The sequence below is a fragment of the Zalophus californianus genome, chromosome 11, assembly GCF_009762305.2.
Source record: "Zalophus californianus isolate mZalCal1 chromosome 11, mZalCal1.pri.v2, whole genome shotgun sequence".
Classification (NCBI taxonomy): Eukaryota; Metazoa; Chordata; class Mammalia; order Carnivora; family Otariidae; genus Zalophus; species Zalophus californianus.
This window is the reverse complement of record NC_045605.1, coordinates 55,366,415-55,392,848: the sequence shown is the minus strand read 5'-3', so window position 1 is coordinate 55,392,848 and position 26,434 is coordinate 55,366,415. Positions and strand designations below refer to the sequence as shown.

At 38.0% G+C, this 26,434-nt stretch overlaps 1 protein-coding gene across 3 annotated transcripts in view; it reads left to right on the top strand.

The window, feature by feature from the left end:
- The window catches only part of ACER3 (alkaline ceramidase 3), a 163,022-nt gene that overhangs the window by 20,281 nt on the left and 116,307 nt on the right, over positions 1–26,434 (top strand). Inside the window, exon 2 of one of the 3 annotated variants that reach the window (XM_027581223.2) lies at positions 4,954–4,961. The exons of 1 other annotated variant lie outside the window; for it this stretch is intronic. In XM_027581223.2, the coding sequence (XP_027437024.1) occupies position 4,961 (1 nt within the window). In that variant the 5' untranslated portion in view covers positions 4,954–4,960. Of the gene's footprint in view, positions 1–4,953; positions 4,962–25,238; positions 25,293–26,434 lie in introns of those variants that run through there. One more of the 3 variants, XM_027581221.2, reaches the window with a different exon arrangement.

Genomic DNA, 26,434 nt, shown 5'->3' with positions numbered 1-26,434 from the left:
TTCCCACTTGGGAGCTATATGACACTGGAAAAATTCCTTAATCTTGCTGTGGCTCAATTTACTGATATGTAAACTAAGAATGATAAGACCCAGCTCACAAGGTGATATTTTATATTAGAAAGATTATGTAAATAATGTCACTAGTTTAGTTCCAGGTATATAAACTCAAAGAGATATTAGTACTCTTCTGCTTTATTCTTTTTCTTTTATTATCTAATTTGTGTGATTTTTTCACTATTTCATTCTCATTCTTTTTTAAAATAAAAATCAACTTTAAAATAAAGTCCGTATTTAGATTAAAGGTTAATGGAAAAGACCATGGAAATATTCCAGTTATGTGTATGTGTGGTTGTAAGAGCATTGCTGTTTTAGTTGGATCACAGAGAAACCTTTGTTTGCTACATGGGACACTTGTCTTGGCTGACCTATCTCATTTTCTCTGGTTTTCTTTAAAGCAGTTTTTTTTTTTAGACCTTTAAAAGTTGACACTCAGGGGTGCCTGGGTGGCTCAGTTGTTAAGCGTCTGCCTTTGGCTCAGGTTATGAGCCCATCGTCCTGGGATTGAGCCCTGCTTTGGGCTCCCTACTCGGTGGGAAGCCTGCTTCTCCCACTTCCCCCGTTTGTGTTCCCTCTCTTGCTGTGTCTCTCTCTGTCAAATAAATAAATAAATAAATAAATAAATAAAGCTGACACTTAGGCAATGAATACTCTGAAAAAAAGTCTTGTTCCAGTGGAAATTGACCCAAAGTTATTTGGGTAGAACTAGCACTAGAACAGTTCTTTTGGGGGTGTGGTGAGGGAGAGGGAGAGAGAGAATCTTAGGCAGGCCTCACACCCAGTGTGATGAGGGGCTTGATCTAACAACCCTGAGATCATGACCTGAGCTGAAATCAAGAGTTCGACGCTTAACTGACTGAGCCAGCCAGGCATCCCTAGAACAATGCATTTGAGAGATTTGGGAATTCAAAAAATTAAAAAACTTGTCTTTTTTTTTAAAGATTTTATTTATTTATTTGACAGAGAGAGACACAGCAAGAGAGGGAACACAAGCAGGGGGATTGGGGGAGGGAGAAGCAGGCTTCCCGCTGAGCAGGGAGCCTGATGAGGGGCTTGATCACAGGACCCTGGGATCATGACCCAAGCCGAAGGCAGACACCTAATGACTGAGCCGCCCAGGTGCCCCAAAAAACTTGCCTTTTATAGTCTTTAATTTTTTCTCTACTGCTTAGGAATTTGATTTAAATTAAGCACTGGTTAAGACTTTAAATGAAATAAATTCATAAACTTTTATTTTACTTAATGTGTTCTATTGGAGCAAGTATTTAGTTGCTTACACTGTTAAAGAATGAGATACTGCTAAACATTAACAACTAATTATACATTTTCAAAAACAATTCCACAGCTCAGATAGCTTTTCATATTTAGAAGATACATATCTCAATGATTTGTTTTCATTATTCATATTGATTTGGAAGCTGACTAAAAGAAATGAATTATTTTTATTTCATTTTCCAGAAAACTAAAATTCCCAGGTTAAAGATATATAATTCAATAAATATATAAGAAACATATTTATAACCATCAATTAGAAAGAGATAAAATCACTAAGACATTTAAATTATTTTACTTTAAATTGTAAACTATTCATAATTATGATAAAATGTTTTACTTAATTTTTTTCATTTTGTGGATTTTTTTTTTAAGATTCATTCATCCACTTCAGAGAGAGAATGAGTGCAGTGAGGGGCAGAGGGAGAGGGAAAGAGAAACCTTAGCAGACTCCTCACTGAGCTTAGAGCCCAACTTGGGGCTCCCATCTCACGACCCCGAGATCACGACCTGAGCCAAAGCCAAGGGTCGGATGCTTAACTAACTGCACCACCCAGGGGCCCCTCATTTTGTGGATTTTTTTTTAAAGATTTTATTTATTTATTTGAGAGAGAGTGGGAGAGAGGGCATGGTGAGGGGAGGGGCAGAGGGAGAGGGAGAAGCAGACTGCTAAGTAGGGAGCCCGATGTGGGGCTCAAACCCAGGACCCTGGGACCATGACCTGAGCTGAAGGCAGATGCTCAACCAACTGAGCCACCCAGGTGCCCCTCATCTTGTGGATTTTTAAAAAAATGTAATAGGACATTTCAATCCAAATCAACATAAGAATACGAAATAGTTTATAAAAATGGAAAGAAAACAGATTATTAGTACCCTTGCATTTGAATCCCGACTTTACCTTGTTCAAGCTGTGTGATCTTGTATATATTAGGACAAATTGCTTAATTTTGATTTCACTTTCTTAGCTGTCAGATTTGATTAAAAATACTTAGGTTGGTTTTGAGGATTAAGTTAAACAAAATAATGACCTTATGCACTCTAAAGTACCATATAAAATGTTGGGTAATGGCTTTCTTAAGAATTTAGAATATCAGATTATGTACTGAAATTTAAACTTCCTTTTCCTCCATGAACTGAAAAAGTATTCATTTTTCTGTTTTAAAAGTCTCATTTTTTGCTACAACTAAGCTCTACCTAACACGGTGTCTAAGCCTCATAATTGGTGCTCATATAATTGTGGAGTGAAGGAATGAATAGGTTCAACCTCTTGATACCAACATTATGTATTATTATTAACCTCTTTACTAGATAGATGGATACAGATGCCTTTGGAACTTATTTCAATAAGTCTCATCAAGATGTAGAGATATTACCTTAAGCCCTCAAATAATAGCATAGGCATGTAATTGCTGCAGACTTGGGAAGCAGCCTAGTTTAATTGATAGACCTATCTATACCTTGGGCTTGAGTCCATTTCTGCCCCTTACTGGTTGAGCAAAAGTGGAGAAGTCATTTAATCATTTGAGTCTGGGTTTCTCTAGTCTACTTCTTAACAGGGTTACTTTGGGAATTTAATGTTAGTGTATGTGAAAGTATTTATAGACTATATAGGAGTATAAAATACAGAAATTTTTGTTAAGATTGACAAGGATATGAGCTGAACCATATGGCTTATTTTTACATTCATGAAAGTGTACAGAAAATAGTATTGCAAAGATCTCACAAGTTTGGGTATTTGAAAGGACTCATGAGTCTCCATAGAGCATATTCACCTAAGGCTTTTCTTTAAAGTTAAGGGATATGGTGTAGCAAGAGAAAGAGAGAGTGCAAGCATTAGGAATGTGGGGGACATCAAGGGGAAACTGTCTGGAATCCTAATTTATATACAGGTCCATTTCATCCCTGGATTGAACCACCAAGATCTGTGTAATAAATCTTGGGTTGTGGAGAGCTCAAGGCAGTTCATAGTGGGGTATTTTTGTGTTGCTCTGGTCATGTAGTCAAGCCAGGCTGGCTAACCAGTTCTATCAGGTGAAAACCTGTCAGTAAACAAACTGGTTTACAGGTCACCTGGGGGTTTTGGACTTTAAACAGCACATCATAAATCTAATTGACCTTATCTTGTCCAAGAGCCAGATACCCAGATGTCCTCAGAGATGAAGATAGAGTTTTCCCAGTCTAGCTGTAAATTGACCCTATCGTACACAATTATATTCAGAGCGCCTACTATGTACAAGATACGTATATGGTATGCCTTTGGAATTGGCATTAAGACATCATCCTTGACAACTAGAAAGACTAGTGAAGAAAAAACCAGAAAATCAACAAAGTGGTATTGGCAGGGGAGTAAGCACCTAACTCTGTCACAGTCTAGGTGATTTCCTGCTTGCTTATTTAAGGCTTCACTGAGGAAGTAACAATTTAGATGGTTTTAAATGATGGGTAAAACGTAAAGTGCCTAGCCACGTAGGCATTCAGTAATATTTGATGTATTTAATTATTATATTTATGTACCTAAAGTAGGGAACAATATGTTCAAATCCATATATGATAAAAGTGCAGAGCTTTTCTGGGGAACAGATAATCTAATATGGTTGTGCAAAGAACACATGGTGGTAATGGCAAAGTGATTTAGGGACAGATTATTAAAGCTCTTGGGGCACCTGGCTAGCTCAGTTAGAAGAGCTTATGTCTCTCCCTCTGCCCCTCCCCCTGCTCGTGCTCGCTCTGTCTCTCTCTCATAAATAAAAATCTTAAAAAAAAAAAAATTACTTCTTGGCATTTGGCACCAGACCTCACCAACATTCAAAAACTACATCATTAGGGCGCCTGGGGGGCTCAGTCGGTAAAGCGTCTGCCTTCGGCTCAGGTCATGATCCCGGGATCCTGGGATCGAGTCCCACGTTGGGCCCCCTGATCAGGGGGGAGCCTGCTTCTCCCTCTGCCTGCCCCCCCAACTCCTGCCTGCCCTCTCTTTCTCTCTCTCTCAAGTAAATAAAATAAAAATCTTAAAAAAAAAATCATTAATATAAATAACATTTTTATGAAAAAAACAAAAAATTTAGTGATAAGAGGCATTGCTTTACAGTTTTTGGAGGTGTCTTTAATGTCTGGCTTAATGGAAGTCAACTGGATTCTCATATCTACTTCTGCATTTTATCTGTGTTGTAATATGTTATTTCAATTGAAGTGTATAAAGAAATTTAGGATTTACACCGACATATGTAGTTGGAAAAGGGAGGACTGTTTTAATAATAGCCTTTCTAGGTAATTGTGGATGTTCTTCTTTGATAGTATACCAAAACTTGGCAAGTGTCAGTCTTAGTGATGTGTTTTGGAGTGTGTTGTTGGGGTTCGGAGCCGACAGCCAAGAAAGTATTCAGTATTTTGGCAGGAAGTAAGAAGATAGAATTTGTTTCAGATAATGGGCCATACTTTGCACAGACATGTTTAAAATCCTCATTGATGACCTCCCTACCACTGCTGAATAGTTTTATGTGCTTCCTCTTTTATTTAATGACTTTTTCAGCAATTAGATCTGATGAAAGTATTTATGCCGTAGGCAACAGGGAAGATTTAAATTCTGAGAACTCGTGAAAAGATTTTAAGAGGCATACAGCGTAGGGAATACAGTTAATAATACTGTAATACACTTATCATGGGAAGCATTCAGTAATGTATAAAATTGTTGAATCACTGTGTTGTACACTTGAAACTAACATTAATGTTGACTATATTTCAATTAAAAATTTAAAATTTTAATAAAAGTGTTTCAAGGAGGAACCACTACTTGTTAAAGAATATACAGATTTCTAGGGAAAAATTACTTCCTTTTGTGGCCTTTTTTGACAACGTTAAAAACAATATTAACATAACAGGTTGTATTTATTGACACTTACTGTGTGTCAACCACCATGCTAAGCACCTTATTTAATTATAATGAAAAATCTGTTTTGGGACTATTTATGATGATGGTCCTGCATATTTAGTTATTTCCTCCTTCTATGGAAAGAAAGTGGGTAACTTTCTTAACACTTTAGACATTTTACTCATTTTTCAGCAAAGTTATGTATTTGCATGCGTTTGGTTGCCTTTTGTGTAATCAGTTGGTAATATATTCTTTCATCATAGAAAACTCTCTTAGTCATTCATGCCTTCTCTTCCCTCTCTCCCATCTCACAGCCATCTTAGTTCAGTTCCTTATCATCACTTATTTGGATTATTGCAGTCATATCCTATTTTGTCCCCTTTCTACCATATCCAGTCTCTCAAGTTTATCTTATAACTTAAAAGTTATTTGTCTCTTTATCATTCTTCTGCATCATTTGCTCCCCATTTGCTCTCTCTGGAATAGATTTCAGACTTTGTGCAGTTTGGTAGGGAGAGCATAGACATGTTGTGCATGTTTATATTTGTTCCACTTTATCAGAGTAGCTGTATGTACCTCCCATTACAGCTTGCCTCCTAGACTTAATAAAAGTTACTTGTCATGGTTTCCTAGGCACACCATGTTCTTTCTTGCTTTGTACATTCGTGTGCTATCTCTGCCTCGAATATTGTTCTCTGCACTTGTTTAACTCCTATTTACCCTTTAAGGCACACTGAAATATCATCTCTTCTGTGAAATTTTCATCAGTTATACCAAGCCAAGGGTTAATGAATTGATACCATTTTCTATGAACTTCCATTATGGTATGTTGTATTTTTTTAATTGATGTTAAAATTATGTTCATATGTTCATAAAATTATGTTCATATGGATTTCTTTGTGGAAACCACTTTTCTTGTTTTTCTTATTAGAGAGTAATTACTTTCTTATTGTGGAAAATTTTGAATCAGTCAGCAAATATTGATTGGTTACTTTCAGTATGCCAGGCACAGTGCTAAGCCTGGGAGAAACTGGTGAAATCTTCATGAAGTATATAGTTTAGACTTGGACAAGTACTTAAACAATTCAGCTCTTCAAAATGTTGTGAAGGGAAATGTAGAAAATACAAAGAAGCAGAAAAAGAAAATGAAAAGCACCAGTAATCACTCTGCTCAGCATTACATTACAAAATGAAATGTAAAAATCAGACCTGGCCCAAGCAAGCCCATGAGGCACTATTGATCTGCATAGGCGGTGGCTTAGATTCTGTGCTACCCAACTCCTGTGGCATCCACACCTGTGACTTCGTGAGCCATTTCTTAGGAGCAGTTAATTGTTTGCTGTACATCCTCTATACTGTCTTCTCTCTCTTTTTCTCTCTGTACACACACATATTTTTAAAATAAAAATATATGACTATGCCTTGTATCATTTTGTGGCCTGATTTTCTCAATGAAGGTAATGAATACTTCCATTCTTTAAAAAGTGATTTAGAAGATAAACTATTTTTAATCTATATGAGCTTACTTTAAATTAAAAAAAATACATCAAGCCTCCATTTCTCTATCAAAAGTGAAAAAATATTTGTTCACCCCCGTCATATGAAGTAATACATGGAACATATGTTCTTTTACTTTTCACTTACTTTACCTGTTTTTTTTTTTTTTTTAAACCTCATACAAGTTAAGATAAGAGGGCCTGAAATATGGCAGTGATAGTGAGGATGAATGTAAGGGAATTCTAGTGAACATTCCCACCCTTTGCTCATGGCCCTTCTGCCTCTTGTGATAGCTCAGGACTCTTTTCCATCTCTTTCCTCTTTTCTTTTTCTTCTTCCCCAACTAGGAAGTCTGGTTGTTTTGTTTTTTTGTTTTTTGTTTTTAAGATTTTATTTATTTGTCAGAGAGATAGAGACACAGAAGCACAAGCAGGGGGAGAGGCAGGCAGAGGGAGAAGGAGGCTCCCCACTGAGCAAGGAGCCTGATGTGTGGGACTCGATCCCAGGACCCTGGGATCATGACCTGAGGTGGAGGTAGCTGCTTAACCAACTGAGCCACCCAGGCATCCCGGAAGTCTGTTTTATATGCATATAAAGCAATAAGCAAGATACTTGTATAAATGTACATAAAAATGTTCGCTGAAGTATTGTTTAATAAAAAAACAGAACATAGAAGCAACCTAGAATGTCCAGTGGTATGGGAGTAGATAAATAAATAAAATTTGGTATATTCCTATGATAGCATACTGTACAGCAGTTGAAAGGAATGAACTATTGTAATTATCTACTGGCTCTCTCAACTGTAATTTTTATTGATAAAAACTGCCAAGTGATACAGAGTTATCCTATTTAGATAAAAATAAAAAGCACAAAGCAAAACTATATGTTTATGGACATACATATATGTAAAATAATTTTTAAATGAATTACAATTATGCATCCAAATTAACACTAGCCATTACCTCTGGAAATGTGTGAAGGGGGATTGGACTGGAGAGATGGTTGACTTTGATTATATCAGTAATAGTTCATTTACTTTATTAAAATAAAAAGCTTGATGCAGACATGGCAAAATGTAAATAATGATCAGTTGTAGGTGGGGGATGTATTTGTTACATTATTCTTTTTTCTGGATTGTACAGTTTCTGTAATTAAAGGTCATTGTATAGTATCTGGCACAAAATAGATATTTAATGAATTTCAGTTTTCTCTGTTTTTGTCAACTGTTCCTACAGGAGGAATGGATCATTGTAGTATCAGTAAGTAACTGGGATGTTACACAGCCAGTTTAATATCCCAGTTATTTAAAGCTTCTCCAGCCACTTTAATGATACCCTCCCCTCCCCATGGTGATATATTTTGAGGTACAAATTCAGGAAATAAACATTCTTTATAACAGATTGGGCTAGGAACCTGTTCTTAGGAGAAATACCAATATACCCTGTCTAGCAACTTTTGTATTGTTTCATGGTTATTGTTTCTGCACTTGGAAGTCTTCTGTAGATTACAACTCACTAGACACTATGTCAAATAATTTATTGTGAAACCTGTGTTATTTAAGCTAATTGGTTTTTTCTTCCAAGTTTTTATTGATTGATTTTTAAAGATTTTATTTATTAGAGAGTGAGAGAGAGAGAGGGAGAGAGGGGCAAGGGCGTGTGTATGAACGGGGAGGGACAGAGGGAGCCTGGCTTGGGGTTTGATCCTAGGGCCCTGGGATCATGACCTGAGCCAAAGGCAGATGCTTAACCGACAGCCACCCAGTTGCCCCTATGTTGGTTTTTTTTTTCTTTTAAAGATTTATTTATTTTGAGAGAGAGAGAAAGAAAGAGCACGAGAGCATGAGGGGGGAGGGGCTGAGGGAGAGAGAAGCAGACTCCCCGCTGACTGCAGAGCCTGATGCAGGGCTCAATCTCATGACCCTGAGATCCTGACCTGAGTCAAAATTAAGAGTTGGACGCTTAACCTACTAAGCCACGCAGGCACCCCTTTCTTCCAAGTTTTTATTTTTTAATTCTTATTTTTAAAGATTTTATTCATTTATTTGAGAGAGAGAGAAAGAAGGAAAGCACAGAGTGAGAGGGAGAAGCAGACTCCCCACTGAGCAGAGACCCTGACGTGGACCCTGAGATCATGACCTGAGCCGAAGGCTCACACTAACCGACTGAGCCACCCAGGCGCACCCCCCCCACCCCCGCCAAGTTTTTATTTAAATTCCAGTTAGTTAACATACAGTGTAATATTAGTTTCAGGTGTAGAATTTAGTGATTCAAGAGTTACAAACACCTGGTGCTTAGGGCACCTGGGTGGCTTAGTCTACATCTACACACACACACACACACACACACACACACACACACACACACACACACACACACACACACACACACACACACACACACACACACACACACACACACACACACACACACACACACACACACACACACACACACACACACACACACACACACACCCCACCCCCCCCCCCCCCACCTTCTTTATCCATTCATCTATCTGTGGACACTTGGGCTCTTTCCATAATTTGGCTTTTGTGGACAACACCTGGGCTCTTTTCATAATTTAGCTATTGTTGATAATGCTGCTATAAACATCAGGGTGCACGTATTCTTTCAAGTTAGTATTTTTGTATGCTTTGGGTAAATACCTAGTCCAGTGCAATTGCTGGATCATAGGGTAGTTCTATTTTTAACTTTTTGTGGAACCTCTGTGTTGTTTTCCAGAGTGGCTGTACCAGTTTGCATTCCCAGCAACAGTGTAAGAGGATTCCCCTTTCTCTGCATCCTCGCCAACATCTGTTTCCTGTGTTGTTAATTTTAGCCATTCTGACAGGTGTGAAGTGGTATCTCATGATGGTTTTGACTTGTATTTTCCTGATGATGAGTGATGTTGAGCATCTTTTTATGTGCCTTTTAGCCATCTATATGTCTTCTTTGGAAAAGTGTCTATTCATGTCTTTGGCTCATTTCTTAACTGGATTATTTGTTCTTTGGGTGTTGAGTTCGATAACTTCTTTATAGATTTTGGATACTAACCCTTTATCAGATATGTCATTTGCAAATATCTTCTCTCATTCCATAGGCTGCCTTTTAGTTTTGTTGATGTTTCCTTCTGGTATAGTCATGATTTTTAACTGATGCATTTCAGTAAATGAAGAGTGAGTGAAAAATTATAGTGAGACTAGTTTTGAGTAAAGGATAAATCTGATACATGAGATTAATTTGTGAGTAAAGAACTACTCCATTGCATCATAATTGAACTGCTTCTAAAATAATGTCTATTAGTTTTTGAATATCTTTACTATTATGTAAATTTGGCACTAGTTTAATTTGCATGAGGGCAGAGTCTGTCTGGTTTTCCTTTGTATTCCATTATAGTGCTTTTCATAGTAAACATTCAGTAAAGACTTGCTTTTGAATGAGTGAATAAATGTAAAGCTGCTGCTCTTAAGAAATTTAACATAAGATGATAGATGTAAATACTTGTATTCAGATTTAGTGAAAAGAGAGCTATCTGTGCAGGGCAATCTGTACTAAGTGCCAGAGGAGGGGTTAGAACAGTCAGTGCTATAAGAGGGAGCGATCATTTTCAGTAGGGTGACTAAGCAAAACTTACTGAGTTGGGGCCTGAAAAGAGTTTCAATGAAAAATAATCATTTTCTGATTTTGTTATTTCAAAATGCCTCTTCATCCTGAATATGGTTTGGAAACTTTCCCTTTTTTGACCTTTGGATAAATCTGAAATCTTCATTTCACTAAGTATTTCTCCAGGGAGATCAGGACCATCTTATTTCCCTTGTTCTTCTAATTCATGTCTTCTGTATCATTCTTTTCTGTTAATTGTTTATTCTCACTGTTTAGCTCTCATTTTTGAGCCTTCTTCAAAGCAGCATTATATAAAGATAATATTCTTTTTTTGCTATGAGTCTGTCCCTTTCCCTGTGACCTCCATCTTAATGGACTATAGTTTACCTGAGCCGTAACTAATGTGGAGCTCCCAAGGTCTTCTGTTATCTCTTTAAGAGACCACTATGTACTTAGCCTTTCTTCCCAAACCTAAAATGTACTTCCTCTTGAACTTAATATGAACATTTTCATTTTTATTATTTTATAATAAGTGGTTTTAAGTTTTATTTTTATTATAACATACATGCAGTAAAGTGAAAATAGAATGTATGTTTTAAAACATAATGTAAAACCAGTTTTCATAAATTAAATAATTTTTTGAAGCTACTATATTCACTCTATAAAGAAAATAGAATGACTCTTGTATTAGTAGTGATATAAATACTTCTTATGTTTCCTTCTTTCAAGGCATAGCTCCAGTGCTAGCTCCTCTGAATCTCCTCTTGGGTTCCCTCCCTTCCCCTGAGTATGTTGTTGGGTGCTCATTGGTCCTGCCATTCTCCCTTGCTAGTTGGTTACCTGTCTCTCTTTCCTACTAAATTGTATATATATTTTCTTGGAACAGGAACCAGGGTTATTCACCTGCTAAACCTTTCTTCTCATCTCGCATCTCAGTGACTTACCCATAGGAAGTACTTAATAAATGTTTGTCAAATTGAACTGAATTTGTACTTAAAATTCTTTAAAGTAAGACATACCTGTATTGGTTTCCTGTTTTTATTCTGATATCTGTCTTAAAAGCTACTAAGGAGTACCTAATACTGTAATATGCATTTGTGTGATTTTTTTAAAACTCTGGGTGAAACAGCTTATACTACAATTTTCTTTGTTTTTCTTTGTTATTGTTTTAATTGGAAGGCAAACTTTCTCCCTTCTGACAACTGTTCTGAGCTGATCTAAGTACCAAGACAATTCCCAGGCAGCACTTAATTTTTATTTTATTTTATTTTTATTTTATATCCATTAATTAACATAGTGTATTATTAGTTTCATAGGTAGAGTTTAGTGATTCATCAGTTGCATATAACACCCAATGCTCATTACATCAAGTCCCCTCCTTAAATGCCCATCACCCGATACCCCATCCCCCTACTCACCTCTTCTCCAGCAACCCTCGGTTTGTTTCCCATAGTTAAGAGTCTGCTACGGTTTGTCTCCCTCTCTGATTTCATTTTATTTTATTTTTCCCTCCCTCCCTTTCCCTTTCCCTTTCTGGTGTTTCTTAAATTCCAGCACCTAATTCTTAACATAGCAAGATTGTAGGAATTCCTATATAATGTTCAGTGGATCTTTGTAATATCAGAAATTGTCTTTTGGGGTCACATTTATTGTTTTCATTATACTTCTTTAAAGAATTTAAATATTTTGGGTCCCCCCATTTTACAGGTCAGGAAACTGTTTTTTTTTTTTTTTTTAAGATCTTATTTATTTACTTGTTAGAGAGCACAAGCAGGGGGAGCTGCAGGCTCCCCGCTGAGCAAGGAGCTGGATGCGGGCTTGATCCCAGGACCCCGGGATCATGACCTGAGCGGAAGGCAGCCGCTTAACCAACTGAGCCAGCCAGGAGTCCCAGGAAACTAAGTCTTAAACATAAGTAAGTTTCCCAAGTTAACACAACTAGAAAGTGGTATGAATAAAATGTTGCCTGATACAAATTGAGGAGATTAAATGAGATTATCTGCCTGTCTTCTTTCAGCTCCAAAGTCTCTGAAGTTCTGGGAATCTTTAACATGATTTGAACATTTGTATAAGCAGTAAAATATTTGACAAAATGAACTTGCTTTGGGGAAAGTGTCGGGTTGCTTTCAAGCTCAAACCAGTTTACTGCTCTCACAGAGATCATTTGCTGACTGTGCAGGAGGGCTCCTCACAGTGGCAATGAAGTAATACCTATCATTTTTTCAGCTTCACCAGGTTTTAATGCTTCTATTTTTTTATCTTCCATTCTGGGTGGTGGTTATACACTTGAAAATATAATTGAGCTCTCAACGTTTACCCAGTTGCCCCAGGGCTTTCTTATATCAGGCAAAATTCAGAACCCTTAAGACTGCTGAGCGCACTGGCTCCACCTACTGTCATGCTGAGGCAAACATCTCCCTACTGTTTCTCCAAAATTTACCTTTGCATATTGCCTTTTCCCCTGACTTTCTTTCCTTTGCTTTTGATATTAGAGTTTTCTTTTCATTTACCAAAATTTGCTTTTACTTATTAAGAAACTCTAAATTATGGGAATGTTGTTAACGTCTCATTTTTATTTGGTGGGAGAATACAAAGAAATTGTGTTCATGGGTATGAAAATATTGTAGTCAGATTTAAAAAAATTCCTTAAGTCTATATTCAAGTAGGATTCCCTCTTTGAAAAAAAATATTTTTTTGCTTGAATGTTTTAGTGTACTTATTGTGTGGTATATGAATGAATCTCTAGTTTTTACTTCTGGTAAAAAAACTTTTAATTGAATTTTCTGGGAGTATCCCAAACCCAATTAAACTCTAACTAGAAGTAATTTAGCCTTCATTTTCTGTCATTCATTTATATTATTATTTTAATTCTAAACTATAAGAACAATATAACTACACTGTAGAAAATACAGAAAAAAGAGGAAAGACCATTTTACCATCTTAAAAAATCCATTCTTATCATTTTGGTATTTGGGGGAACCTTCAGCAACCATAGTTATACCCAGCCATGATTAATGAAAACATAATTTTATGGTTGTGCTAGGTATCAACTTATTATCCGTCAGCTCCAGATTGATTCCTTGCATGCTCTGTGAAAATGGACCTGGGCCCTTTAAATAGGTTTCCTTTGCTAGCTGGCTGAATGTTAAACTTTGCCAGTAGAGGGCACTGGAGAGACATTGCAAGAGGGAGGGGTTTTCTTTCTTGGTTCTGGGGTGCTGGCCTGGTGGCTCCTGCAGTGCCTGGCTCTTGCAGTACAAGTGGCTTATCTAGTGTCTCTCTGACAGTGCATGAAGCTTCCTCTAGTGCCCAGATCTTACAGTTTGGTCTGCTTTCACAGTGATAGCTCCTGCAGAGCCCTGCAATCAGCAGCACCTACTGGCCAGGAGCTCCCCCCCTCCATGCGATCAGCGTTTCCTGGCTCCCTAGAGGGCATATGAAGAACAAGTTCTTAAGGGTACGATTTTCAGTAAGCTCTGCAGTTGTGGTACTACAGCAACTTTTCTGCTGTTCTGTGAGCTGCTGTCATGCCCTCTCCCACAAGGTGTAGATCTCAGTCCTGGCTGGGACCTCTTCTTTTAGTATTCTATCTCCAACCTAGGAATAGTGGCCATTCCTTACATTTGCTGTTCCTATATTCTGTAGAGTTCTCTTACTTCTTACTAGGCAATCCCTCATTACTCCAATTCTCTCATGATTCTTTATAGTAAACTTTTCTTGTGCAAATTGCTCTGTGGTTTGGTGAGGGTTCCCCAAACACCAAAATGATAAAAATGGATATTTTAAGATGGTAAAATAATGGATTTTTCTTTTTTTCCCTGTATTTTCTACAATGTGGCTATATTATAATTTAAGATATTAATATAAATGAATGGTAGAAAATAAAAGCTAAATTACTTCTACTTAGAGTTTGATTGGTCCTTGATTTACATCATTTCTTTAAATGATTTTATTTATTTGAGAGAGTGCACATGCTTGTGCACGAGTGGGTAGGGGGAGGGAGAGAAGGAGAGGGAGAAGCAGTTTCCTTGCTGAACTGGGAACCTGACTCAGGGCTCAATTCCAGGACCCTGAGATCATGACCTGAGCTGAAGGCAGATGCTTAACCAGCTGAGCCCCCCAGGTGCCCCGACTGAAACCATTTTTTAAGAAGAAATTTTCAGTCCGTGATCATTTTATGTGCATTCTTTTTGTTCGGTAAAGTTAAATTAGCTAATATTTATATATCTCCTTATTTACAATTTCATATCTATTATTCTTTAAATCAGCTTTTTAAAAACAATCTTTTGTTCTTCTTGACTTTATAATCTTAGCTTCTTGACTTTATAGTTTTTTTGCCTTTGTAGTTAAACTTTTGGTGTCCTGTTTTAATAACTCATTGCGACTCCAAGGTCATCAGGATATTTTCCTGTGTTTTCTTCTAAAAGTTACATTGTTTTACCTTTCATGTTTAGATCTGCAGTACATCTCGAATTTATTTTTGTATAAAAAAATGTGAATTTGGGGTCCAGATTTTTTTTTTCCCCATGTAAGTATCTAGTTGATCCAGTGCCCTTTATTGAAAAGACCATTTTTTCTATACTATATGCAGGACCACGTTTGTCATAAATCAGGTGACTGTACAAGTTGGTTCTTGGGGTCTTTTCTGTTGTTCTATTTGTCTATCCTTGCAAATAGGCCTTGATATCTAGTTGTGTAAATACTCTTTGTTGTTATTTGAGATTGTCTGGATTCTTCTTGGCCTTTTGAATTTTCATATAAAGTTTAGAATCACTTTCTCAATTTGCACCCAAAAAGCCTGTCAGGAGTTTTAGTCTTAAACCTCTTTTGTTAGATTTGTATCTAGGTATGTGATGTGTTTTGATGCTACTGAAAATTACATGTGGAGCACTAGAACTTTCAGTAAAAGATCCAAGTTGTCAATCTGACTCAGGAGTAAAAAATGTCTTTATTACTATGTTTTCTTAGCTCTATAGAGAGATACAGTGTGTACAGCATCATTATCTGATCTCAAGGCCTTTTATCTACCCAAATACACAGATTCAGGTATAATGCAGTAATATTTCAGGAGTCTAGTCAAGAAAGCAAGTCTTCTACAAGGGAAAAATTCATGCTAGCTTCAAACTTCTCCATAGTAATGTTCAGTCTGGAAGACAACAGCACAATACTTACAAACTTTTGAAGGAAAGAGAGATCCCAACAGTTTATAGCTAAGTCATCTTTTGAGAATAAAGGCAGGGCACAATATTCTCAAACACTCAAGATGTTAGGGAATACAATATATATAACTCCCTGAAAAACTACATGAAGATGGATTATGAAATCTAAACAAGTTGATCATGGTTAAAAAAAAGGCAAAATGGGAAGAAAAGTCATGGGGAAAAAGACTAGTGGTAGGCACAATATCCATTTAGATTGAGGTTTGAGGCTAAAAACAAGGCTGAACATAGAATTACCATATGATACAGGAATTCATGTCCTAGGAATATACCCTAGAGAATTGAAAACATGTCTACACAAAAAAATTGTATTATGAATGTTCATATCACATTATTTATAATAGTCAAAGAGTGGGAAACAACCCAGATGTCTTAACTGATGAATATATAAATAAGATGTGGCATATCCACTCAGTGGACTGTTTGGCAGTAAAAAAGAATGAAGTTATAGATACATGCATGCTACAAAATGGATGAGCCTTGAAAACATTATGCTAAGTGAGAGAAGCTAGACACAAAAGACTACATATTATATGATTTCATTTATATGAGATACCCAAAATAGCCGAATCCATAGACGTGGCAAGTGGATTAGTAGTTGCCAGGGACTGTGGGGAGGAGAGATGGGGAGTGACTGCTAATGGGTCTGGGGTTTCATTTGGGCTGATGAAAATATCCTAAGATTAGTGATGATGGTTGCACAAATAGGTAAATAAGTTAAAAACCACTGAATTTTATACATGAAAAGGTTAAGTTTTATGATATGTGAATTATATCTTGATAAAGCTGTTATTAAAAAAACCCACAAGGGTGGAAAATGTGGTCTGCAGAATGAAATGTAAATCCTTGACAATGCGAAATATACAGGCCTTGACAATGTGGAAATGACTAATAAAAATAAGTAAGTAGGGAAAGAGGTGGGAGGAAATTTTAGAGCGTGAATTTTTTTATGTTTCACAGCAAGGATGCATTTGCTATGGGGCACCTGGGTGGCTCAGTTGGGTAAGCGTCTGACTCTTGATTTCAGCTTAGGTCATGATCTCAGAGTCATGGGATCAAGCCCCGGTACACTCCCCACTCAGCATGGAGTCTGCTTGTCCTTCACCCTCTGCTCCACCCTGCCCCCCCCCCCCCCCGACTCACACACACACTCTCTCAAATAAATAAATAAATAAATAAAATCTTTTTTTAAAAAAAGGATGCTATAAAAAACATGTAAAAATCAGGTCTCTAATCTTTCTTTTAGTCATTTTTTTTTTTAAGATTCTATTTATTTATTTGAGAGAGAGCCTGAGAGAGAGAGAGCCCGTGCAGAGGAGCGGGGTGGAGGGTGGGGGGTGGGGGCGTGGAGGGGCAGAAGGAGAGGGAGAAGCAGACTCCCCGCTGAGCAGGGAGCCTGATGTGGGGCTCGATCCCAGGACACTTGAGCCGAAGGCAGATGCTTAACTGACTGATCCACCCAGGTGCCTCTCTTTTAGTCATTTTCATATTCAGTTTTACTTTCTTTTTTATTAATTTAAAAATTATTAATTATTTTTAATACTTTTGTTAAAAAAAGGGTATGTCTAATAGCCTGTAAAACTTTGTCTTTTCTTTCTTAATTCATCCATTCTTTCATCTCTCTCTGTATGTAAAGCTTATGAGCAAAACAAGCTGCCATCTGCTATAACCATTGTTAAATCAGAAGAGAAAGAAACACATAATTTTATGAATAATACCAGAGGATAAGGGAGAAACTACTATACTCTGGTTTCATCAAGCATGCATGCATGGATTTAGTCATTCCCCCAGACTTTTCCTGAGTGTCTGCTCTGTCCTTGGTATTGTACCAAGTGAAAAGCATTACAAGTATTAGTAAGATATGGCCCCTGTCCAAAAAAGTTCATAGTCTAATTAAGGCAGCTTGTTATGCTTTCTTTGGACAGCTCTAATTTTAGAATGTTTTGCCTTATATTGAGTAGAAATCTGCTTCTCTGTAACTTCATTGATTTTAATTTTGATATTTTACAGCTTCTGGAAGCCTCAATCACCCGTAGTTTAACAATCCTTCAGATATTTGAAGACTACATTCATGCCGTTCTCATATGGCGTGTTTTATTAAGTGAATGATTCCTTTATTTTAGTTTCTTCTCTCAGTACTTAGGATCTATGTTTGTTTAGGGTTCCATAAATAGGTAAACATTCCAAAGAGAAGCTGAATTAAAGGAGAGAGAAGGATGACCACTACCCATCTCTTTCCATTTTTACCTCTAAATTTTGCTTTGAGGTAGTATATTCAGATTTTCCCCAAGAATAGTCTACTGTCATCTTTCTGTCTTTGGATCTTTCTCTTATAGTTGTCCTTATTCTGTCTCTCACAGCAGCCTATATTTGTGGTTTGCAGTTTCTCATTCTAATTTGTAAAACTTTGCATTGTCCTTAATTGAGTTTTATGTAGTTTGTAAGACTCTACTACCTCCTGTCTCCAGGTCATTTGAAATGTGTTTCTGACTTTCATAGTATTGACTTCTCAGCTGAATTTAATATTATCTGTATATTTCGATTCCTTTATTTCAGCCATCAGTAAAGATTTTCATTAGTTTGAATCCTAGGGCCCTCCTGAATAGCATCTTCTGCAGGTTTCAGCATCTTTGGCAGGTTTACTTAAAGCTATTGAAAACTGTCATTTGGATATATAGCTATGAATCTATCTAGTTCCTCACCTTATGTTTTCACACTCCACCTAGGCAAATTACTTTGCTATTTGTGCAATTGGGAAATTACTTAAAACATTTTTAATAGAATACTCTTTGATATAATTCTTTTTCTGGTCATTTTTTTGCCTTTATTAACATTTTAAGTAAAGGAAAACAATATTTACATAAAAATATTTATGATAGCATTATTTATAATAATGAGAAAGGGATATCAATTTAAATGTTAACCCTTGTACTAGATAGAATAGTATGCAGTCATTACAATTTTTTTTTAATTTTATTATGTTATGTTAGTCACATACAATACATCATTAGTTTTTGATGTGGTGATCCACAATTCATTGTTTTCGTATAACACCCAGTGCTCCATTGCTGTTGCTAGGACTATGTTGAACAATAGTGGCGAGAGTGGGCATCCTTGATGTGTTCCTGATCTTAAGGGAAAGGCTCTCAGCTTTTCCCCATTGAGGATGATATTCGCTGTGGGTTTTTCATAGATGGATTTTATGAACTTGAGTAATGTTCTCTCTATTCCTATACTCTGAAGAGTTTTAATCGGGAAAGGATGTTGTATTTTGTCAAATGCTTTTTCGGTATCAATTGAGAGGACCATATGGTTCTTCTCCCTCCTCTTATTAATGTGTTCTATCACATTGATTGATTTGCTAATGTTGAACCACCCTTGCATCCTGGGGATAAATCCCACTTGGTCATGGTGGATGATCCTTTTAATGTATTGTTGGATCCTATTAGCTAGGATTTTGTTGAGGATTTTGGAATCCATATTCATCAGGGATATTGGTCTGAAATTCTCCTTTTTGATGGGGTCTTTGCCTGGTTTGGGGATTAAGGTAATGCTGGCCTTTAAAATCTAATTTGTCTGATATAAGAATTGCTACCCCAGCTTTCTTTTGAGGTCCATTGGCATGGAAGATGGATCTCCATCCCTTCACTTTCAGTCTGGATGTATCTTTAGGTTCAAAATGAGTCTCTTGTAGACAGCATATGGATGGGTCCTGTTTTTTATCCAATCTGCAACCCTGTGCCGTTTTATGGGAGCATTTAGGCCATTCACATTGAGAGTGATTATTGAAAGATAAGAATTAATTGTCATCATGTTGCCTGTGAAGACGTTTTTATAGATTGTCCCTATAAATTTCTGTTGTATATCACTCTTGGGGTCTTGCTCCTTTTATAGAACCCCCCTTAATATTTCTTGCAGGGCCGGCTTAGTGGTCACATATTCTTTCAGTTTCTTCCGGTCTTGGAAGCTCTGCATCTCTCTATCCATTCTGAATGACAGCCTTGCCAGATAAAGTATTCTTGGCTGCATGTTCTTCTCGTTTAGTACCCTGAATATGTCTTGCCAGGCCTTTCTGGCTTGCCAGGTCTCTGTGGATAGGTCTGACGTTATTCTGATGTTCCTCCCTCTGTATGTAAGGAATCTCTTTCCCCTAACTGCCCTTAAGATGGTTTCCTTGGTTCTAAGATTTGCAAGTTTTACTGTTAACATGCCAGGGTGTTGGCCTGTTTTCCTTGATCTTGGGAGGGGTCCTCTCTGCCTCTAGGACTCGAATGTTTGTTTCATTCCCCATACTAGGGAAGTTCTCAGCTATGATTTGCTCAAATACATCTTCTAGTCCTCTCTCTCTCTCTCTCCACTCCCTCTGGGATTCCAATTATTCTGACATTGGAACACTTCATGGTGTCACTTATTTCTCTGATTCTATTTTCATGGATTCTGAGTTGTTTTTTCCTGGCCTCCTCTTTTCCCTTTTTATCTATTATATTGTCTTCCAGGTTGCTTATTCTTTCTTCTGCCTCACTTACCCTAGCTGTTAGATTATCTAGATTGGATTGGATCTCATTGATAGCATTTTTAAGTTCTGCCGGTTCAGCTTTCATTTCTGCCCTTAGAGAATGTTGCCATTAATTGATTTCTCCATTTCAGCCATTGTCTTCACAATTGCTAGCCTGCATTCCATCTCCCACATCTTGGTTATATCTGCATCCATTTGTAAATCTGCAGCATACCTCATAATCTCTGAGTCTTTCCTATTTTGGGGGTTCCTCCTCCTAGTCATTCTGTTGATGGGTGGTTGAGGGAATGTATAGAGTCCAAATTATTGACCAGAACCCAAGCAAGATGCACCTGTTTCTAGGGACCTTAAGGTTGCTGGCCTCTTGTTTTCCCAGCCTGTCTTCTCGGGGAGGGTCCTGCCGTGCTGTTACTCAGGCAACCCTGTTTGGGCAGAGTTGCCCTGCCCCCTGTGGTGGGGGATGGGCTTACTGGGAATCAGTTTTTTGGGGCTTTTGTTCTCTGGCAGCTTTCCCTGGCAGCTTTCTGCTTTTCCGCGAGTCAGAGCAGAAGAGACCGTTTCCAACCCTCTGCCACAGAGCAGAGAGATCGCAGTCTGTTCTTCAGTGAGCTCTCCAGGCCACACTGTCTCCGTTTCTGTGTGTGCTGCTATAAACTACAGCATCCTGGGTTGTGTGCCCCTCCGCAGTGCCCCCAGCCCTGCCCCCAGGTCGCAGCACATCTCTGTCCTTTGTAACCGCCAGCCGCTTCCAGTTCGCACCCGCAACCCTGCCACTCCGGTTTCCGTCCCGGGGACTGCCCTAAAGCCCTTTCCCCTCTGCTACCCGGTCTGCGAGTCTGTGCCCCATCCCCAGCAAGCGAGACTGTCTCTCACCGGAGGTGTAGGATCCCCACGGTCAGGCTCCCTCCCGCTGCCGTTTATCCTCCGATATCTGCCCGCGGAATCACAGCTCTCTGCTTCGTGCCTGGAAACCAACCACCTGTGATATTCTGTTTGTAGAGATCCAGATCTTCTTACATCTCAGGCTGATTTTGTGGGTGCTCAGAATGGTCTGGTAGATATCCAGCTCAATTCCGGGGACCAGTTGAAATGGGGTCCCTTACTCCTCTGCCATCTTTTCTTCTCCCCCCTATATAATTTTTTAAAAAGGTTTTATTTATTTATTTTAGAGAGCATGAGTCGGGGAAGGGGTAGAGGGTGAGGGAGAGAGAGAATTCCAAGCGGACTCCCACGCTGAGTGTTGAGCCTGACACAGGACTTGATCTCACAACCCCGAGATCATGATCTTAGCCAAAATCAAGAGTTGGTCACCTGACTGGCTGAGCCACCTAGGCATGACCTCTTTGGTATAATTTTTAAAATATTAATAAGGACCTTCTTTGTACAAACATTGTGCTAGTACATTTAAGGGTAAGAACATTGACTATAAGTACAGGTAGACCTGGAATAAAATCTTGGCTGTGCTATTTGTTTACTGTGAGAACTTGGGTAAATTAAATAACCTCTTCCCTGGGGTGCCTGGGTGCCTCAGTTGGTTGAGTGTCTGCCTTCTGCTCAGATCATGATCCTGGAGGCCCGAGTCAGGCCCCCTGCTCAGCAGGGGGTCTGCTTCTCCCTCTGCCCCTCGCCCCAACTCGTGCTTGTCTCTGTCTCTCTTGCTCTCTCTCTCAAATAAATAAATAAAATCTTAAAAAAAATAATCTCTTAGCCTGACTTTATTGTTTGCTTAATGGGGCAGTGTTTCACAAGGTTGTTGTGAGAAGCAAGTTAGCACATGTATAAAGTGAAGTCCAGTAGGTACTTAATTCGACAGTAGGCTTTAGTTCCTTTCTCTCTTTTCAGTATCTAGCTCAAATCTTATCACATCTATGAAACTATCCTCAACTGTTTTATTCCCTTTCCTAAAAGTTTCTTTAATTTATTTTATCAAAGTGATGTGTTAAAAGTGTAAAAATCCAGTACATTAAAAAATAAATAAAAATCCAGCTAGTGGTAGAAGAGTTGTAATAAAACCAAAAAGCAGTGCCTTTTCCTCTTTTCTCTCTACCCTCTAATTCTACTCTCCGGAGGCAAAACTTTTTTTAAAAACAGTTTTATTGAGGTATAGTTGACATACAACAGAATGTGCATACTTAAGGTGTACAAATAAAGGTTTGACATATATACACGTGAAACCATCACCACAGTCAAGGTATTGAACATACCCATCACCTCCAGGTTTTCTCATGTCCCTTTTGTAAGTCCTCCCTTTCCATCCCACTGTTGCCTCTACCTCATCTCTACCCCACAACCACTGTTCTACTTTCTGACACTATAGGTTAGTTTGTATTTTCTAGACTTTTATATGAACTGTTTTAATTCCGGTCTGCTAATTCTAACATATGTGTCTGTTCTGGATTGGTTTCACTGGATTATTTGTCTCATTATGGGTTATGTTTCTTCTTTGTATGCTTGGCAATCTTTTTTTTTTTTAAAGATTTTTTTATTTGTTTTAAAGGGAGAGAGAGCGAGAGGAAGCAGGGGGGAGGGGCAGAGGGAGAAGGGGAGAGAATCCTTGAACAGACTCCCTGTTGAGCACTGAGCCTGGTATGAGGCGCAATTCCATGATCCCAAGACGATGACCTGAGCTGAAACCCAAGAGTTGGACGCCCAACCTACTGAGCCACCCATATGCTTGGTAATCTTTGATTGGATGCCAGAGGTTGTGTTTTTTACCTTGTTGGGTGCTGGATATTTTTGGTATACCAGAAATAGCCTTGAATTTTGTTCTAGGATTCAGTTAAGTTACTTGGAAATATATATATATTTTTTGGATTTTTGTCTCTGGTTTTATTGAGATATAATTGAAACAGTTGACCCTTGAATAATATGGAGTTGAGGAACACCGATCTGCCCACGCAATCAAAAAGCCATATAGAACTTTTGACTCCCCCAGGATATAACTATTAGTAGCTTACTGTTGACTGGAGGCTTTACCAATAACATAAACAGTTGATTAGCACATATTTTCTGTGTTATATGTATTATATACTATATTTTTACAATACAGCAAGCCCCAGAAAAGAAAATATTAGTAAGAAACTCATAAAGAAAAGAAAATATTTACAGTACTGTATTATATTTATTGGACCTGTGCAGTTCAAACCTGTGTTGTTCAAGGGTCAGCTGTGTAATGTTATATAAGGTTAAGGTGTACAATGTGTTGATTTGATAAACATATATTGTAAAATGATTACCAGCATAGCATTGCATAATTACCTGTCATATAATTACCTGTCACATAATTACCATTTGTGTGTGTGTGTGTGTGTGTGTGTGTGTGTGTGTGTGTATGTGGTGAGAACATTTAAGATGAACTTTCTTAGCAACTTTTAAGTATATCATATAGTATTATTAGCTGTAATCACCATGCTGTACATTAAATCTCCAGAACTTGTTAATCCTATAACTGGAAGTTTGTACACCTTGACCTGTATGTTCTCATTCTTCAGTTCCCCACCCCCAACCCTTGGTAACTACCCTTCTATTCTCTATTTCTCTGAGTTTGGCTTTTTTAGATTCCAAATATATATGATGTCACCTAGTATTTGGTATCAGGGTAATGCTGGATTCATGAATACAAGTTTGGAAGTATTCCCTTCTCTTCTATTTTTTGGGAACAGTTTGAGAAAGTTTGGTGTTAATCCTTTTAAATATTTAGAATTCAGCAAGGAAACTACTTGTTCTCAGCTTTTCTGTGTTGGGAGGGTTTTTTTTATTTTTAAAGATTTATTTATTTATTTGAGAGAGCAAGAATGAGAGAGAGAGAAAGTACATGAGAGGGGGGAGGGTTAGAGGGAGAAGCAGGCTCCCTGCTGAGCAGGGAGCCCAATGCGGGACTCGATCCCAGGACTCCAGGATCATGACCTGAGCCGAAGGCAGTCGCTTAACCAACTGAGCCACCCAGGCGCCCCGGGAGGTTTTTGATTACTGATTCAATATCCTTACTTGTTATTGTTTGGTGGCTCAGACAGTTAAGCGTTTGCCTTCGGCTCAGGTCATGATTCCAGGGTCCTGGGATCGAGCCGCTCAGCGGGGAGTCTGCTTCTCCCTTTCCCTCTGCTGTTCCCCCTGCTTATGCTCTCTCTCTGTCAAAAATAAATTTAAAAAAAAATCTTTAAAAAAAATTTTCTTTTTCTTTCTGATTCAGTCTTGGTGGATTGTATATACCTAGGAATTTATCCGTTTCTTCTAGGTTTTCCAATTTGTTGGCATATAATTGTTATAGTAGTCTCTCATGATCCTTTTTGTTTCTGTGGTATTAGTTGTAATGTTCTCTCTTAGTTCTGATTTTATTTATTTGAATTCTCTTGCTTTTTTTCTGAGTTAGTGTAGCTGAAGGTTTATCAGTTTTTATCTTTTAAAAAGCCAGCTCTTCATTTCATTAATCTAATTCATTTATTTCCACTCTGATTTTTATTTCTTTCCTTCTCCTAACTTTGGGCTTACTTTTTTCCTAGTTCTTTGAGTTATAAAGTTAGGTTGTTTATCTGAGATCTTTCTTTTTTCTTTTTTTAAAGATTTATTTGAGAGAGAGAGAACATGCTCGTGGGGTGGTGGGGGGCAGAGGGAAAGGGAGAGAGAATCTCAAGCAGACTCCACTAAGCACGGATCCTGATGCTAGGCCCCATCCCACAACCCCAAGATCATGGCTGGAGCCAAAATCAAGAGTCTGACATTCAACTGACTGAGCCACCCAGGTGCCCCAACATCTTTCTTTTTTTAAAGATTTTTTACTTATTCATTTGAGACAGAAAGATACAGAGAGAAAGAGAGAACATAAGCAGGAGGAGAGGCAGAGGGAAAGAGAGAAGCAGACTCCCGACTGAGCAGAGAGCCCAACATGGGGTTTGATCCCAGGACCTGGAGATCATGACCTGAGCCAAAGGCAGATGCTTGACCATCTGAGCCACCCAGGCGCCCCTCTTTTTTTCTTAATACAGGTATTTATTGCTATAAACTTTCCTTTTAGAACTACTTTAGCTGTATCCTGTAAGTTTTGGTATATTGTGTTTCCATTTTCATTTATTTCAAGATTTTTTTTTAAGGTTTTATTTATTTATTTGACAGAGACAGCAAGAGAGGGAACACAAGCAGGGTGAGTGGGAGAGGGAGAAGCAGGCTCCCCGCTGAGCAGGGAGCCCGATGTGAGGACCATCCCAGGACCCTGGGATCATTACCTGAGCTGAAGGCAGATGCTCAACGACTGAGCCACCCAGGTGCCCTATTTCAAGATATTTTTAAATGTACCTTTTGATTTCTTCTTTGCTCCATTGGTTGTTCAGGAATATGTTGTTTAATTTACACATATTTGTGAATTTCTAGTTTTCCTCCATGTTAGTTGATTTCTAGTTTTATACTACTGGGGTCAGAGAAGATACTTTGTATGATTTCAGTTTTAAAATTTTTACTAAGATGTTTTGTGACATGTGATCTATTCTGGAGAATGTGTATTCTGCTGCTCTTGGTTGGATGGAATGTTCTATATATGTCTGTTAGGTCCTTTTGGTGTCAAGCGTAGTTTAAGTCCAACTTTTCTGTATTAGTTTTCTGTCTGGGTTTACTATTCATTCATTCATTGTTAAAAGTGGCATATTGAAGTCTCCTACTATTAATTGTATTGTGTATTTCTCCCTTCAGATCAGTTAGTATTTCTTAATATATTTAGGTGCTCTGATGTTGGGTGCATACATATTTACAGTTATTATATCCTCTTGATGAATTAAGCCTTTGTTATTACATAATGATCTTCTTTGTCTTGTTACTGTTTTTTGTTTTGTTTTGTTTTTTGTTTTTTTATTTATTTGACAGAGAGAGAGAGAGAGCACATGCAAGGGGAGCAACAGGCAGAGGGAGAGGGAGAAGCAGGCTCCCTGTTAAGCAGGGAGCCTGATGTGGGGCTCAATCCCAGGACCCTGGGATTATGACCTGAGCGAAAGTCAGCCTCTTAACTGACTGGGCCACCCAGGCGCCTCATGTCTTTTGTTACAGTTTTTATCTTAAAGTCTATTTTGTCTGAGTATAGCTACCCCTGCTCTCTTTTGTTTTCCTTTGCTTGGAATATCTTTTTCCATACTGTCACTTTGAGCATATGCATGTCCTTAAAGCTGAAGTGAATCTGTTGTAGCCAGCAAGCATATAGTCAGGTCTTGTTTTTTATCCAGCCAGCCACTTTGTGCCTTTTAATTGCAGAATTTAATCCATTTACATTTAGAGTAATTGTTGATAGTTGATAGTTGAGGACTTACTAATGCCATCTTAATTGTTTTCTGGCTGTTACATAGTTCCCTTATTCCTTTCTTCCTCTTGTTGCCTTATTTTGTGAATTGATTTTCTATAGTTATATGCTTTGATTCCCTCC